Source organism: Danio rerio, chromosome 7, assembly GCF_049306965.1.
Source record: "Danio rerio strain Tuebingen ecotype United States chromosome 7, GRCz12tu, whole genome shotgun sequence".
In the NCBI taxonomy this organism is placed as follows: Eukaryota; Metazoa; Chordata; class Actinopteri; order Cypriniformes; family Danionidae; genus Danio; species Danio rerio.
Window position 1 is genome coordinate 27,062,497 of NC_133182.1, and position 19,129 is coordinate 27,081,625.

The 19,129-nt window shown below is 36.7% G+C and overlaps 1 protein-coding gene across 36 annotated transcripts in view; it reads left to right on the forward strand.

The window, feature by feature from the left end:
• Positions 1 to 379: 379 nt before the first annotated feature.
• Positions 380 to 19,129, forward strand: part of plekha7b (pleckstrin homology domain containing, family A member 7b) — a 193,890-nt gene continuing 175,140 nt past the window's right edge. For all 36 annotated transcript variants that reach the window (XM_068222607.2, XM_068222610.2, XM_021477813.3 and 33 more), the window contains exons 1-3: positions 380 to 473; positions 581 to 657; positions 835 to 892. In XM_068222607.2, the coding sequence (XP_068078708.2) occupies positions 391 to 473; positions 581 to 657; positions 835 to 892 (218 nt within the window). In that variant the 5' untranslated portion in view covers positions 380 to 390. The remainder of the gene's footprint in view (positions 474 to 580; positions 658 to 834; positions 893 to 19,129) is intronic.

Sequence of the window (19,129 nt, forward strand, 5' to 3'; positions counted from 1 at the left end):
CAATTTGGCCTAAATGCAAATCTTACAAACTGAACAAGAATCCAACTGTTTCAGAGTGCGCGTGAGACTTGCGGGAATGTTAATCTGTCCAGGTTTAAAAGTGTAACTCCGATCTGTGTGAACACATGCGTGAACATTCTCTCCTAAAGTAATAATGGCTTTGCTAAAATAAAAGAAGGAATTTCGTCGGCGACATCTGTGCCCTCGCAGCATCAACATCCCGCCTAATTACTGATGCCCTCATTCTTTTCTGTCGGCTTAACTGGGACAAAGACTTTCTCCAAGTTTGGCCTGCCCCTTTAACAGCAGTGCAGCCCTAGTGGTGATTATCGGACTGTCCGATTCCCTGGAAACTCTGCTGCGGCGCAGCTCTCACTTTAAACCGGGATCATGGCGGCTCCGCTCGGGCGGGACACACTACCTGATCACTGGTCCTACGGAGTGTGCAGGGATGGCAGGGTGTTTTTCATCAAGTAAGCAGTCTGTGAACGCTATAATCACGGTGGTGGTATTTTAACGTGGTTCGGGTAAATCTGCATCTTTTCCGAAGGATCTAGTAACAGGTGTTTCTGTTTTCCAGCGACAAAACTCGCGACACTACTTGGCTCCATCCCCGCACTGGCGAGCCTGTCAACTCAGGACACATGATACGATCAGGTAGGGTAGTAATAAACTATTCTGGCTAGTCTAAACTTTGCATGCCCGGTCTGATACTGCAGTAAACTGTGTTTAAGGTGACCAGTGGAAACACGTCCTCTGCATAATTGATGATGGGCTACTTTCTGTTTCCTTGAAAACTTAATGGAGTTTTGTGTAAATATTTCTCTCCCCCAGATTTACCGCGGGGATGGGAAGAGGGCTTCACCGAGGAAGGCGCCAGCTACTTCATAAAGTAAGCTATGGTACATTTGTATTTTTGTCCTTGTGAGACTGTGAGGATGCCAGTGCAACTGCAAAGCCCTCCCCACCAAGCGCTCACTCACTCCCGCCTCTTGCACCGAGCAGTGTCCGCTGTCTGCTCGCACCCTCATGACACAAGGAAAGACATAAGTGAATCAGATCACAGCTTTGATTGAATCTTTACTGCAGATTTGATCTTGGGCGGAGATTGTGTGAAGGAGTGACAACAGACAGCCGATTTCCATCAATCAGGACTGTTCATTGGTTTTTCGAGTTTTCTGTTTGGTAGATTATTTAGTGCTGCATCTGGTTTACGTCTGTACTGTCTGTCTGTGTGTGTAATTGGTGGTGAGCTACAACAATATGAATTTTACATTAACATTTGCTTCAAAACCAAAATACATCAAATGCACAAATACATTATCACTTTCTAAAAAAAGAACATGTAAAGCAAGGGTATACTTATAAGAAAAGAGAGGAATTTGCAACCTTTCATGCTCCTTTTGTTTGGCATCCTCTTGCAAGTTGACATTTTGAGTAAAAGGTGACATCACTGATTATGTATTTCCTCCAAAGAGTAGTAATATGTATAATAGGTGCTAATTTGTACCTTTAAAGTCTAAGCATACACCCTTAAGGGTAATTTGGGTATAAGAGTGTACCTTTTGTAGTCTGATACCTTTTTCTAATCTTGAAAATATTACTTAATACCAGTGGAATGGTATAATTAATGTTCTACTAACTTCTCTCTGTTGTCTATCATTTTATTCTCCTGTTTGTAGTTCTATATATGTGTTCATTCATCTACTAATCAGTCTATCTAGCCATTCATCAGTGCCTGTCTCCACTACGCTCAGCATGTGCAGACTCATGGGCAGATAGTGAGCAGCAGCAGCAGGGAGATGAAGTGGACTGAGGCAGGGAGAGAAGTACAGTAAGGGAGCTGGCAGGAGAAATTAGCTGCTAGGACACTAATCATTTTCTGTGACAGTGGCAGTCGGAACTTAGAGAGGATACAATCCCATAAAACTGCTGTAAAAATGTGAGAGTATTGGAGTGCTGCAGGGGATGTGGTCAGTGCTGCTCTTTAAAACATTGTGTGTGTTGCTTGAATATTATTGGAGGCATAGCTTGGACTGGCCTTAAATCTTTTATGTAGAATTAGACATTGTATGGGGTGTCACGGTGGTGCAGTGGTTAGCAAAATCACCTTACTGCAAGAAAGTCGCTGGTTTGAGCCCCGGCTGGGCCAGTTGGCATTTCTGTGTGGAGTTGGCATGTTTTCCCTGTGTTCGTGTGGGTTTCCTCCTGGTGCTCAGGTTTCCCCCACAGTCAAAAGACATGCACTAAAGGTAAATTGAATAGGCTAAATTGGCCATGGTGTATGAGTGTAAAATAGTGTGTATGGTTGTTTCCCAGTGTTTGGTTGCAGCTGGAAGGGCATCCGCTGCGTAAAAAGTATGTTGTATAAGTTGTCAGTTCATTCCGCTGTGGTGACCTCTGATTAATAAAGGGACTAAGCCGAAAAGAAAATGAATGAATGAATGACGTATAGAAATTTTGACATCTGTCTAATCAGTCTTTTCAATCCTAATCAGTTTTTAAAATTGGTAGCTTGTCTACAATAAAAATGAAATCAAATATATTTGAGATCCTCTTTGCAATAAGATTTCATTAGCATTTTCCTTGGTTAATGTTTCCCAAGGTAATGATGTGCAATTTTAACAAATACTTTTATATTAAAGCGCCAACTTATGCTCTGACATATGATTTTTCTTTAAACTAATACAAATTTATTCTAAACAGAAGTGCATTCATGTTGAAATGCAATATTTACAAAAGTATTACAATTTATAATGAAATTTTATTTGGAATTTTTAATTTAAAAATTTATTTATAATTGTAATTTTGTTCTACAGTTTGTAAATATTGGGTTCTTAAGGCTGTCATGATATCTATTTTTTACTGGGTGATATATTGCATCCAAATTACTTATTAAACTTACTTCACAAATAATAAATATGACAATTTTGACATAAGAATAGTGTGATAATTCAGGTACACTGTTTCAAAGAACATTTTATTTTTAAGAGTATTTAGACATTTGAAATTTGAAGCTAAAAAAATAGATGTAAACATAAAAGTGTCAGTCAAAAGTAAACTTTAAAGCATCTCAGACCAGACATCTTGTTTTAATAATCAGGCAGATTCCAAGACAGGACTGTTTGTATAAGGTACCTTTCTGTGAGTGTGTGCCATTTTGCGTTGTTACGTTTATATTTGCACTGGCCGGTAAATACATCCATTACAGTTAACTCTCTTGAAAACCCCTCTCTAATACCAACTGCGGTTGTTGTTCCCATGTTTGGTTGGGTGGTTATGTTTTAGGTGTGATTTAAGGTTAGTTGTGTTGCCATTTTTCATTGCCACTGTTCTGAAACAAATTCAACATTTTGGATCTTTCACATTACCTTGCCTTCTTCACCTCCACTATTCGCTCTTTCTCGTGTGTGTGTGTGCGCGCAGCATATGTGGAGATGCTGCATAAGCTCGCCTTCCGCAGAATGCAGTGTTTGACAAAAAAACATAGCTTGTTATATTATGTAGCCCTATCATTATCATTAGCAGCATCATCTTAAATTTCTTTATAAAAAATATAAAAATATAATATATAAAATAAAATATAATATATTTCATCTCCAAAATTAACCCTCATTTTCATAAATCACTGGATAAGTCAGTATATTATTGACTATCGTGAAAGGCCTATGGGTTCCACACAATTCCTTCATGTTAGAGAAAACAAACTGATTAAGTTAAACTAATTGTTTTAACAAATGTAAGTGGATTGAACATAAAACAGTTAAGTTGTCCCCAAAAATCCTCAAGAACGTTATTGTTTCAGCTGATTTTAAATATATAGTATGAACAAGCAGCAAAATAATTTTTTTAATGTGTTATTTGGTTGATTTTCAAAATAACAGTATCAAATTTGCTTGTAGCTTTTATCAGCACAGCTGTTTTATTAGAGTTCAACCTGCCTGCTTTTCCTGGATGACATTAGATTACACTGGATAATGGCAAGATCTGATTCTGTTTGATCTAAACTATGTGATGACAAAGAGTGCTTAACTGTGACAGCAGAATCTTTCACCATTATCTTTAAGGCAGTGCTAGTTGATTATAGAGCCCTCACAACTGTTTACCGTCACCCATGTAGCCCATTACCTCTCTCTGTGCCCATTTAATGAAGGAAATAAAGGGCATTGCCCAGCAGGACTGGATAGATTTTCCCATTAAAATTCTCCTCATGTACAGCACTGTGCAGAACCTTAACCTTCCCCGTTTAGCGGATGTTGTACCCTGTCTGTATGTGTGTTTGCGCGTGTGCCCGTATGCCCATGTGATGACAGAGATGTATGGCGCGATCACACAGCCAATTCATGGTGGCTTGGCTCTCCAAAGTCACTTTACCCATTCGGCTCAACTAATGTAGAAACCGCAACCAGATCGCCTTCATCAGACCCACGGTGTCTAGTCATTCACCATCCTTGACTGTACTGTATGACCTTTTTAAAAAATGATTATTAGTTGGCTTTAACCCATTGCCTAATTGAATTGAGAAATCAACCCGACAGCTGCCTGTAAACAACTGTTATTTATGCAGCACAATGTGATATCAAACCATTTGGGACAGCAGGAGCAAATAAGAGGCAATGTGAAGCTATTAGATAAGACTTTTTTTTTTCCTCATGGACTCATGTCTGAGTTGAGTACAGTTTGCTTCAACACAATTGGCATGCAGTGATTTTGCTGCAGGATTGCGTTGAAAGGAATGTTTACTTGTGGCTTATTTTGAATATTAGCTTTGGAGAGTTCTTGAATTCATTCACTAGAGTAAATATAAAGTGAACAACCTGACAATGACGGACTGAGCTGTTAAGGATTGTCCCACTGTGGCTTTTACAAAGCCAGTTTCTTTATAACAAAATCATGTTTGTGATGCTTGTTCCTTGTAAAAATATATTTTGATAAAAGGGCTGGGCCGATAAATGATATATTGAATTGCAATAAAACTTATGTCAATAACAATAATAAGCTCTGGACTTTTTTTTTACTCTATACTGATCTAAGAGTCAGTCATAGCTGAAATGTGCAACAATGGGAATCTAGAAGTGTGTTGATAGGCATGGGCCGGTTAAAGATTCTGACAGTATGATAACCTTGGATAAAAATTTCTCGGTATCACGGTATTGTGATCACTGCTCTAAAAAATATTCTTTTTAAATGTCTGGGTTAAAACAACATTTTCCCCCCTTTGAAAACAATAGATTTTTATTTTTATTTACTTTTAAAATATTTTGGAGCAGTAAACATGTCAGGCTAAATAATTCAAATGAGTCATTGACTTCTGCTGTCTTCCCTTTAAAACGGCATCTTTGGATATTTTGTTTTTTGCTGGAGATACTGTTGACCTAAAAACTAAAAAACCTTACACATACCTTAATAACGATATTACAGAAAAAAATTGGTGGTTTTAAAACCTTGGCTTTTCTTTCCCACGGCCTACCTTGAAACGGTTATCGTCCCATGCCTAGTTGGTATTAGAGATCCACCGAACTTTTTGGCCACCAAACATTATTGGCCACTGAAAATAGGTTATGTTATTTAGTGGACTCTCTCATTTGTGGCTTAAGTCATTATTTGGGTACTCTTTTAAATCTTATGGCATTAACAACTGATATTGTAATTGTAATTGCAATTGTGATTATATAACTGTATATGTACAGTTGAAGTCAGAATTATTAGCCCCCCTTTGAATTTTGTTTCCTTTTTTATTTCCCAAATGATGTTTAACAGAGCAAGGAAATTTTTACAGTGTCTGATAATATTTTTTCTTCTGGACAAAGTCTTATTTGTTTTATTTTGGCTAGAATAAAAGCAGTTTATAATTTTTTTCAACACCATTTAAAGGTCAAAACTATTAGCCCTTTTAAGCTATATTTTTTTTCGATAGTTTACAGAACAAACCATCGTTATACAATGACTTGCCTAATTACTCTAACCTTCCTAGTTAACCCAATCAACATGGTTTAGCTTTTAAATGTCAATTTAAGCTGTATAGCAGTGTCTTGAAAAATATCTAGTCAAATATTATTTACCGTCCTAACCCCCCAAAAATAAACAGGGTGGCTAATAATTATGACTTCAACTGTATATTGTTATTGTATAACATGGAACAAAAAAAGAATCAAAGTTGCATTTTTCCATATGACCCAGCCCTAGATAATATTCCCATATGATTTGTTTCCCCCCAAAATAAATAATAATAAAGAGCTATTAAAATGTAAAACATTTAACTCTGGATCACACTAAACTCTTTGTGAATTGTATTCGGACTTATCTTGCTTCAATTGGCTTAATTTGGGTAAATTCTACACTGTAAAAAAAAAAAAAAAAAAATGTGTTAATTAACAGTTTCCGTAAAATGTTTTTAGTTTATTTATGGTTGTGAATTGCATTATTGGACCTTGATCTCTTTGACTTGTGATGTTGAAAATACAACTGTTCAGTTAAACAAAGTGACTTTAATTGACATTTTAGTAGTTTGAAATAAAATAATATATAAGAAATATTATACAGAAAAATGAGTCTGTAAAAAGGTTTTTGTATCCTGTTATACAACACCAACCCAGACAATATTTCATTCATTCATTCATTTTCCTTCGGCTTAGTCGCTTCATTCATCAGGGGTCATCACAGCGGACAACTCATCCAGCATATGTTTACACAGTGGATGCCCTTCCAGCCGCAACCAAGCACCGAGAAACAACAATATACACTCATTCACACTCGTTTATTGCCAATTTAGTTTATTCAATTAACCTAAAACGCATGACTGTGGGAGAAACAGAAGCACCCGGAGGAAACCCATGCCAACATGGGGAGAACATGCAAACTCCACACAAAAATGCCAACTGACCCAGCCGGGAAAAATAAAATAAAATTTAAATTAAATACATTAACGACAATATACGGAAAACTGCTGATTTACAGATATTTTTACTGTGTGTATATGATGACATTTCAATCTGTATAACTGTAAACCGTTGGTTAACATTTTTAGTTCATATTTGCGGTGTCATATATTGGATGATCACAGCACTTAGCCAGTTTACAGAAATGCTTTAGCATTGTGCACATTCATATTTTAAATTTGCTGACTACTATATGCCATTAGATACCTTATTCACAAAACATCTTAAGGCTAATAATAGCTCATAACTTACTGATTCAATAGAAAATCTAAAAAATAATGGGCAAATCACTCCTAATTCCTTTTTTTGTTTTTGCTGTAAGCAAATTTTACAAAATGTTTTAGTGACAAAGCTAGCTCCTAAATCATTGAAACTTAGGAGTAGCGAAGAGAACTCATCATTTACAAAAAACAAACCACAAACTATCCTCAAATGGCAATCTGGCTAAAAACATTTGACCACAATGAAAGCTTAACAGGTTACTACCTTAATTACAGAGACATTCTAATTCTAATGTTGAAATATATTTTTATTTTCCTTTTAAAAATACACAAAAAGACCTAAAATGTATAATCAAAATTTACAAAAACATATGATGTAAATATACAAGTTTTAAATGCATTTATTTGTAACGTTCAATGAAAATCTTTATTTAATATCTAAAACATTAAATCAGGTATGTCCTGTTTTTGATCTTAAAAAGTCTTAAAATGTCTTAATTCAAAAACAACATTTTATTCCTTAAAATGTCCTAAATTCACTGACATATTTTGTTGCAGGTCTTAAATCATTTTAACAGGTCTTTATTAATTCTATTTACCAATGTGGCTTGATTATTGTTTTAACTGGGCCATTGGAAAAAAAATCCTTAGTGTTTAGCCATGTGTAAATCTGAAATTTCATTCATAGTGGTCTTAAAAAGGTTTCAAAAAGTCTTAAATTTGACTTATTGAAACCTCTAGAAACCCTGTCAAAAGCACAGAGCACTTGTTGGAAAGCTATCTCATATCATATATATATATATATATATATATAAATATAAATATATATATAAATATATTATATATATATATATATATATATATATATATATATATATATATATATTTATATATATATATATATATATAAATATATATATATATATATATATATATAAATATATTAGGGGTGTCACGATTTAGATTTTTAATTGAAATCGATCGAAATTTATGCTCAATTTCAATTATCAAACCAAAAAATAGAATCGTCGATGCTGTCACGCCCCCATGTCACGTCAGCTTGGCTTGCCAAGCGAGAAAAAAACTGGCTTGTTGAGGTGCTTGTTAAACTGCAGAAGCAGGAGACCCGTCGACAGAGCTTAAACCCTCTCCTCTTTCAGTGAAGTCGCCGGTGTGTAAGCATTTTGGATTTCCAGTGAGTTATGTTGACAACGTTCATGTTGTCGACAAAAAAAACACAGTTTTGCAAGCTCTGCTTTGTACGTATTACGTACGGTTCGTCCGATAGACAACACCGGCATCGCGATCCTCTGCCCGCTCCCGTTGCAAATCCGCTCGCGAAAAGTACACACACAGGCCCTGTTTACACTGTCTTTGTTTTTAAATGGCATTTTAGAACGACAACGATATGACATCCACAGTGGCGTGTAGCATTTCTGAGCAGCTCTCCTTCCTCTCTACCTCTGAAAATGCACATCACGTGACCACACAGACACAGACGCACATAGCCATGCGCTCGAGACAGCAGGTCCAGGCAGTCAGAGGACTGCTTCAATCTTTCACTCACTTGTACTAAGTCATTTTAGCGCACACCTCAGATACTGTTGGCTGGTTCCTGTTGGTTGTGCGTCTTTTTTACCGACGCCATTATAACGACACAGATCACTGCCTATTCACGAGTCCCGCAGAAACAGTGATTGACAGGTGGTAATTATGTGTGTATCTTGCCTTTATTCATTTACTGTATGATTAGTTTATGGGTAAAACAAAAGACCATGCAGGTCAGGTGGTTTAAACGGTAGGCTACAAATAATTAATTGGTCATTAATTAATTAATTATTCATAATCAAAAATCGAATCGAATCGTGACTTTAGAATCAAAAATGTAATCGAATCGGGGATTTGGAGGATTGTGACACTCTTAATATATATATATATATGAACATACATTCAGATATATATGAATGTATGTGGATATATGATGCACATGATTGGTTGTTGTTTGTCAACCATAACATTCCAACATTGCATAAATTGAAACTGCATGTTTGGTAGCAAACGTAGTGCTAAATATGTTTGCAACTTTAGGTAAAAAGTGGCGTTGCTTAGCCTGCTTCGAAATTACATGTATAAAATGTTCCTTTACCCAGGGATAAAAGTGTTTTACCCAGGTGTTTATTCATACATTCGTTCATTCATTCATTGATTTTCCTCGGCTTAGTCCCTTTATTAATCTGGGGTCGCCACAACGAAATGAACCGCCACTTTATCCAGCATATGTTCTATGCAGCGGATGCCCTTCCAGACACAACCCAACACTGGGAAACACCTATACACTCTTGCATACACACACACACTACAACCAATTTAGCTTATTCAATTCACCTATACTGCATGTCTTTGGACTGTGGGGGAAACCGGAGCACTCTGAGGAAACCCATATGTTTATTGTAGGCTCAAAAAAGACCATAAAGGGGATAGCTCACCAAAAAAGAAATTCTGCTATTATTTAATCACTGTTTACTTGTTCCAAACATGTTGGACTTTAAAATACATAAGAAGTTATTTTGAGGATTACTGGAAATCTGTAACCATTGACTTCCATTTGTTTTTAATACTATGGAAGTCAATGGTGAAAGGCTTTCAGCTTTCTTCAAAATATTGTCTTTAGTGTTCCACAGAAGAAAAAAAGGTTTGGAAGAACTTGAGGTAGTAAGTAAATAGTGAGCAGATTTTATTTTTTTTTTCGGGTGAACTATCCCTTTAAGACCCATGTTTATCTCGCACAGATGCCAGAAAACCAGACAACCACTACTTCTGAAAAAAAGTCCAATGAGAAAAACATGGCAATCACCCAGTTCATGTCGATTCACCACCAACGTAGCCCATGCAGTTCAGAATGCATTAGTGTCTTGTTCTCTGCTTTGCATCTAAATAGCGCCACTTTCTCATAAAGCTGTTTATTTGTTAGTTCAATGCTCCACTGGTGTCCGACCAGCAAAATGCGTCCCGTCAATGCTTCTATAGTGAGAGGGGGTGCTTTAAAGGTCAAAGAAAATGATTTTAGAAATGTGTTATTGCTGACAGTTTTATTGTGGGCCATGTGAAGGGACTCATTGTGCTGCGTCTGGCCAGTCAAATAGTGAACAGTGCAGCACAGAGGCCTTAGAGAGCTGAAATGTCAAGACTGTAAAGTAATGCACTCATTTGTGGGCTAAATGACATTACAGTTCCTGTTTTGATCCTGCTGGACTTTGTCTTAGTGTCATTCTGTGTGATCGGGCTGCAAAAAAGGAGCCAATTGTTGTTTTAGCTGAAGAATGCTAGAATAGAAAAAGGCTGCATACTTTGTTGCCGATTTCTGCCTTTTTAGGTATGTTGAGAGTGCTTTGCTTCCAGCCCTTTAATCTTTCCCTTTTGTGCTTTCAATTGCTTTGCTTACTGTCTGTGGTTATTTGACTTACTTGTGCCAATGAATCCAGCCTGTGCCACTTTTTTCTAGATTGGTGCTTCAAAATTGTTTTGTCTTCATCCACTGTAAAGAAAAGCTGGATTCCTCTCAATCAATTTGTGTGGAGATGAGATGAAGAAGTTCATTTAAATTATTAGTTTTTATGGTGCCTCAGGGGTTAGCACTGTCACCTAACAGCAAGAAGGTCGCTGATTTGAGTCCCAGTTGTTATTTCTGTGTAGAGTTTGCATGTTCTCCTTGTGTTCACGTGGGGTTCCTCCGGGTGCTCCGGTTTCCCTCTACAGTCCAAGGACATGTGGTATTGACCTTATTTTTTGCCAACAAGCGGGCAGAGCCATTTGAATCTTTTTGGCTTATGTCCTCTGGTCTCGTTCACTTGTATTCATTTTTAAGGCTGGTTATATACTTCTGCATCAAACAATCTGCATGACCCACAGCGACTACCTTGTGCATGGCTGTGTATATATACTTCTGCATGCTGTTTGTTTTGTTCTGCAGTAACACTTCTGAAACACTAGCTGGCAGTAGGTTTAAATTTTCCCCTGTCTTGAGTTTCTTTGCAGGTGTTTTGATATTTTTGAACGCTACTTTAATGTACAAGTAGCTCAAACTCACTCATTCAGAAGCGGGAACTGGCAGACATGCAACAACATTAATCATAATGCCCCATTCACACGGGGCTTCAGCGTTAACGCTTGACTGAAGGCGTGTCTGAAGTTGGGGCTGACGCGATCGTCATTGCAGCGTCAGCCAATGAAATTCAGTCAGCAATGGGCCACTGTCTAGCTGGTGTATTTGCATACAGTGATCTGATTGGCTGACGCTTCCGTCAGCGCTTCAAAAGTTAAGCTAGTCCCAACTTCTGCAGCGAGCATCGCCTCTGAAGTGGCGCCGACAGTCCACAATGCAGTTCGGCAATGCCTGACATCACCCATTCAAAGTGAATGGGAAGCGTTGATGCTGACGCCCCGTGTGAATGGAGCGTAAGCTAAACACAAAACAACAGTTTCTATTTGGAGCTCCTTCACGGGACTCAACACTTGTAAACACTCGCTCAATGGGAAAAAAGTCTTAAAAGTAGATAAATCAATGTAGAGAAATTTAAGGCCTTTAAAAAGTAATAAAACTCTTACATTTTATTTTGCAAGGTATTAAATTTGATATCATTTTTGATTATGCAATGTATGGTTGTATGCTAAAGTTTGCCTGAATTGAATCTGTGAATATCAGGATGCTGTGTAGTTTATGAAATCAATGAAATCCCGCTACATTATGCTGCTTTGTTTACTGCACCATTATTTCTGCAGTTCTATAGCCGCCAACCTGCTGAATTAGCTAGATTTAATAGATTTTTATTCAGTATATGAATAATAAAGTAAAAATCTCACCAGTGTTTCTGGTTTAAACAAAGTGTTTATAAGGTCTTAAAATTTATGAAAAGAGTCTTTAAAAAGACTCTGTTTCTTGTCTGACAGAGCTTGCACTTCATGTCGTAGCAATGTAGAAATATAAATCAGCCTTTAAACATTAAACACGTCTCGTCCTGCTGCTTGATGTTGCAAATTGATATTTTCCTATTATATTATTCTGCTTTGTCTGCATGGTCAAGAACACACTTATATATTTTGTAGAACAAGTAGTTTGACCTTTTTTAGCATTTCTCCCATAGACAACTCAATAGAAAGTTCTAAAACAATTACAAAAGCGAGTGCGCTTCTGCATTAAAGAATAAGGTTAATATGTGAATTGAATAAACTAAATTGGTCAGTCTATGTGTGTGCTTGTGAGAGTGTATGGGTGTTTCCCAGTACTGGGTTGTTGCTGGAAGAACATCTGCTGCGTAAAACAAATGCTGGATAAGTTGGTGATTCATTTTGCTGTAGCGACCCCTGATTAATAAAGGGACTTAGCCGAAAGAAAATGAATGAATGAATATTAGTTTTTAAAAATGTAAGTGGACTGAACATAAAACAATTAAATTGTTGCTCCCAACACGCACAAAATAACCCAAGCTTGTTTAATTAAGTTGTTTAAACAAACAACAAACATAATTTTTTGAGTGTCCTGTGGTTACATAAATCAACATATTATTGATCTTATACTGCAAATAGTCTCCAGTGAAGTATGAATGTCATTAAATGTGCAGCGGTTGAAAGAGAGACAAAGCATGCTTGTGTTATATTAGCCACTCTCAGAGGCCGTCATTTCTGCTGATGTGATTATTATTTTTTTTTGTAGTTCATGGGAGACTGCCCTGTATCTTTTGTAGTGGATTATTATCCAAATTATATTTGAAAAACTGCAGGCTTGAATTATGCCAAACATTTAATAAACCTCATAAGATGAATAGATAATGGATTTAGTTTATGTCTGTATCCATCCAATGGATTCATCTAATTATGAATGGAGAGAAAGGCACTTAGATGTTTCCATTTATTCTGAGACGCTGTTGCCTACACATGTTCTCCATCAAAACATGCAGGAGACTGAAGGTGGATCCTCAGCCAGCCTTTAAACGGGTCAATGTATGAAACTGTTCTTAACCGTTTGTTTTATTAAAGTGAATTTTAAACAGATTTAAAACATTCTAATACTGTTAATGGGCAGCACGGTGGCTCAGTGGTTAGCACTGTCGTCTCACAGCAAGAAGGTCACTGGTTTGAGTCCCGGCTGGGCCAGTTGGCATTTCTGTGTGCAGTTTGTATGTTCTCCCCGTGTTCTTGTGGGTTTCCTCTGGGTGCTCCGGTTTCCCCCACAGTCCAAAGAAGTGCTATAGGTGAATTGAATGATCTAAATTGGCCATAGTGTATGTGTGTGATGCAAGTGTGTATAAGTGTTTCCCAGTGTTGGGTTGCAGCTGGATGGGCATATGCTGGATAAGTTGGTGGTTTATTCCTCTGTGGCGACCCCTGATTAATAAAGGGACTAAGCCCAAAAGAAAGTGAATGAATTAGAGAATGTATGAGTGTGTCTGTGAATGAGTGTGTGGGTGTTTCCCAGTGCTGGGTTGTGGCTGGAAGGGCATCCACTGCGTAAAACGTATGTCAGAGTTGTTGGCATTTCATTCCACTGTGGCAACCTCTGAAATAGAGACTTAATCTGAAGGAAAATGAATGAATACTGTTAATCTTGTGATTAATGAACACATTTTATTGTATTGTAATTGTATTACACAAATCATTATTTTATAATCTGGAATTATTTCTGATTTAGTCTGCTAGCACTGTTGTTCAAAATTTATGGGCCGTTATTTTTTGTGGAAATATTAGCTTGGTCAGTGACATTAAAGGCTTTTACATTGTTACTTCGTGCAAAAATTTCTTCAATCAGCAGAAGTTATGCAAGAACTTTTGACGCTAAAAAATGGATAAAGACGGCTGAATATTCTGCTATAATCACATAAATAATTAAAATTCAAATATATAAAAAATAGTACTAAACAAATACTAAAAATATTAAAAAGTATTTTAATGTCAGCGCCAATTAGGGTTGGGTATCGTTTGGGGTAATTTTGTTAACGGTGCTAAATCGATAGCAGTGACAAAACGGTGCCTGAACCGATACTTTTGAGCCACAAAGTTATTTGACAAAAAATATTTAAATCATTATAATTGAACAATATAATTATACACTTATAATAAGTTTAAAGTATACATCAATTCTAGGGATGCTCAATTCGGTTAATTTTGCTAACCGACAACCGCCACTCATTAATCGGTTATTAACGGTTAACTGGTTAGATTACTATTAATTTTATATTAAACAAATTGACGTGTCTATTTTGTGTCTGACACATTAAATATTGCATTTTAAAATACTGATTTATTTTTATATGCTTGCATATTAATAATAGAACAATACGACAGAGCATTTTCACGCACCTGCAGTGTTTAGCACAGAAGAGCAGAATAATCTAAATAAAATGAATAAATAAATAGGACTGCCCTAAATTATTTACACTTAAATAATTAATTTTTATTACAAAACGAAAATACTGACTGATTTTTTCTTCCGTCAAATAAAAATAGCTGACTTCCTCAAATCGCTCGCTCCATGGAAAATATGCATTTATTTAATGCCCCGCTGTTATTATTATAATCACAAAACCTTTTTACATTTTTAATAGAAATCATTATTTTAAAGATTATGTCTTGATATATGGTTTCCTTTCTCTCGCGCGGTTCAAGTGCGCGCGCTGCGTGATGAAAAGACAATGACAACGCGCGCATATGTTGACTTTTTGTAAACAGTTTTGTTGTTTAAATATGATATTGCATTAATGTGCATACATGCTTTATAAGCTGTAAAATAAAAGGTAAAATCTATTTGTTGCGTTTATGACGCAGATCCAGGTCAACATCAGCACTGGTTTAGCATCAACACGTCTATCGATTATGCAAAAGTGTTGCTGTCTGTGTTGTTACAATTGTAATATTTAATAATATTGTGATAATCAAGATTTGTACATTCATACAGCTCTGGATAACTTAAAACAGCGATTAGACCATCAGAGCGGTGTTAATGCGTCTTAAAGTAAAGCGAAACGGCCATAAACTCCAGCAAGATAGAGTGATTATATACAGAGCCACATACCTTTATCTATAAATAAAGTATAACTATAGAAACTGTGTTCATCTTAACTGAAAGCTTCTGCGTGTTTGCTGGCCTCATGCATCGCGCACCTGTCAGTCAGTCAGTCAGCATGTAACGCCAAAGGGTTAAACAGATAGCGCACAGCACTATACGGTTACAAAAAAGTTTGTGCTGTTATAATCCACTTACCTTTTAATACGTCTTGGTGCGATTATAATCCGCTATTAAAAACAAAAACAATGACTGAATGTTTTGAATGGGTATGTAGCCGTAGAGGGATACATTTTGGTCCCTGCCAAGGAAGAATACATGTAGCGGAAAGCAAGCTCTTTAAAAGTTCTCTCTAGTTGTCTTGACAACAAAAACTGCTGCTCTGGAATGAGCCACGTGCAAAAGATGCCATTCTTAATGCAAAGGCGCATTCAATCGGCCCCTTATGCAGCCAAACTAAAAATATATAAAATAATATTTTTAATCGTTTAACTGATAGCATTAATCGGTAACAAACGCACCCTTTCGGTTAACGATTAATCGATTATTTTGAGCATCCCTAATCAGTTCATATTTGCATTGATGAAGCAAGTCGCTCAACGGATGCGCCGTACTTATCGCTTTGTCTTCTATATCCAAGCAACAAGAACAAATGCCTAACATCGATGACAGTGTCCGTATCCCTCAAAGTTGGTTAAAAAGATGTTAAAAGATGGTGTTACACAAACACGTACTTATGTGTGCCTTTTGATGCACTCCTTGATACTTCTTATGTCCTCAACACCAGTGGCACCAAAATTAGGCACCGAAATTCATATGCTGATTCGGTTCAGTGCATACCAATTACAAAGGTAGCACCAGGTTTAGGTACCCAATCCTTCTGCCAAAAATCTGGTAGTTAGTGCATAGCCACATAGCGCCGAGGTGCTCACGGTGACCCAAGTTCGATTCCCGACTCTTTTTATTTTTTTCCTGGTCCTTCCCCTATCTCTGCTCCCCACACTTTCCTGTCTGTAATCTCCACTGTTCTGTACATTTTAAAAAGGGAAAACCACAAAAAATTATTTTAATGGTAATAATAATATTAATATTCACAATTATTATTTTTTTTACATCAAATTAGCCTTCAAATCTCTCACACAGAGAGAATAAAGACAAAATGTGACTTTTTATTTTTATATATTTAGTGTTTCCCACAATATGTATATAATATCAACACATATACAAATGAGGTAAACCTGCTTTATATAGTGACCTTTGTGACTTATATGACTTCGTAAAAACGATCTCTGTAAGGTCCTTGAAGGTCAACTCAGCGTGAGGAATCACTATTGAACTCAGTGGACATCAGAAGGCTTTGGCTGAGTCATAAAGAGTCAAGGTGATTCGTCTCTGTAGCCTGCATTGGCGTCTCGGCCTCAGAGAGTGAATGGCAGGAGGTCTCAGCAGGCTTTCGGTCCAGCCTGGATGATCAGACGTGTGAGGAATAGTGCTTGTGTGGAGGTGTCCTTCCCACTGCACATCTGTCTTGCTTCAGCAGCTTTTCAGAAGTGTTGAGGGTCACTGTTGTTCATCAGAGTGACAAACTGTCCTTCATCTTACCACATTGGCAGGTTCACAAATACCAGATCTCCACTAGGACAGTCAGTGGGTGCAGGGCTTTACTGTAGGGCATACTTTGATTAGTCAAGTCACAGTGTAGTTCATAGCTTTTGAATGAAAGTTGGCGCTATTCCAGTGTTCTCAAGATTACATCATATGTAACATAATAGTGCGACAGGGCTCTTAGAGGTTTTAGGAATTTAGTCCGCCTTAGGAGCTACACTTCTCATTTTTTTTAAAACTTTTTGTTGTGGGGAATGTGATACTGGTGTAGTTCCCATGTGAATTAAAGTTCAAACTAAATTTACTCACCCTAAACAGCCATGACGGTGTCATTCACTCAGATAGTGTAATTTATGCAGTATTTAATTTTGATAATATAAAAATGATTTAGGCCAAATCCCAATTCTATTTTTGTACCCATAGCCTGTAAAACTGAGAGTGAAGGGGAAGTGCTTCAAAATTTACCGTTGAATGGGACACCACTACAACACCTGCACACAACATCATGTCATCGCAATCTCATGCCTCATATGAGATCAGACTATTATGGCTGCTATAGTTATTCTAGTTGTGTTATTTTTCAATATTTATCTTCAGGAGATCACTGAAGACTAATGTGACAATAAGATTGTAACTATACTGCGAATTTACACAGTGGCCATATTCATCTATGTAAACACACAAAAACAGCAGTAACATTATAGCAGACACTGTAAAAAGGTCATTCCCAGCCACTTGACTGTTCTGTTTCTTACCCCTTGGTTTCGAGTGTGGTCCTGAAAAATCTTAATTCGAAGAGCTATCTACCCCTTTCTCCTTAGCCCTACGCCTTCAAGCTAAAGAGAATTGGGATACAAAAAGTGCAGCAAAGTCTCATAAGGCACTAACTAACATACTACAGTATTTATTAGACTCTATAAGAATTAGTATAAAATAGTTAATTGGTAATGCAAATTAGCTTTAGAGTCATTAAATAATGTTGTTAATACGTACAGCTTTACAATTATTTAAGAAATACAAATATTTACACAGAAAGCTATACATATTGTAATATTTACAGTTCATGTTAATGTAAACTGACATGAGAACAAGCCACTTAAACTGTACACTTAATTTTATTTAAGATTAGGTTACCCTTAAAATAGCATTTATCATGTTTAGTACAGCTTGGAAGATTTGAACATGCAGTGGACAAAGCAACTTTGCATTCAGCACAGGGTCATTGGAGTTTAATGAATGCTTACATTAGTTAAACATTAGTTTATTTTCACTTTGATGATATTTACAGGGATATATTGATAATTAATGGATTGTTTTTGTGCAGTTCTTTGCACAACACCAAGAAAATACCACAAAACATGTTACTGGTCCCTATGGTTTGTAATCAAATGTATTTGCTTCATCTATCTATCTCCATATGGACAAATTTTCTGGTGTGCTCAGGTTTTTTGGTAGCTTCGAGTTGGATAAAGCACGGTTCCATATAACAGATTAAAGCAATGTTAAGTGTTGTAGCGCACTTTTCTCATACGTTTTTGAAAACATTATTGGTTGGGTTTGGGTCAGTGGTTTGCTGGTCTCTGGTGTTCTGTATGACAAGCTCTGCCTTCACATGGACGTGTACAAGATGAACATGTATCTGAAATGTTTAACAAAAAGTACTTAATGTTTTTTAGATCAAAGCAAAAAGGTAAACAGTGCCGTCTAGTGGATTTGTTATCTGAAATATTTTAAGAAACATACCCGGAGAAACATCTTTTACATTTCGCTAAATTGTATTTACAGTCAGTTTTTTTTCTAATTTATATTAAGTATTTTTTAATGTGTCTGCTAATGGAGAATTTAGAGTAAAACTTTGTAATTGCGTAATAGTGAAATAGAGTAGAAACCGTTTACTGTAACCGAATCGAAATATAATATTAATATCAAGCTTGCTGCTTTTGCCAGTTCTTCCATTTTATTAGTTCATTATTTTAGTAATGATTTGTTAGTACTAGAGGTTCGCAATGTTTTGTGGTCTTGGTCTATTGAAACAGCATAATTTTGATCCTTCCAAACTAACTGTTGGACAAACTGTACTTTGGTTTCACTTTCAATTTTGAAACTTGTTTTATAAACTTCAAGTGAAATATGGCATCTACTCTGATGTTAAGGGTCTGTGGTGACCCTGTTTGAGGAGTCCCCTCCTTTCCAGACCCCCTTTTTTCACTTCACTGCTCATCCAACAGCCTGTGCTCAGGCCAAGTCTTCATGTCGCTGCCGTGACAACAGCCACTGCTTGTGCAGCAGGTTTTTGGAAATAGGAGGAG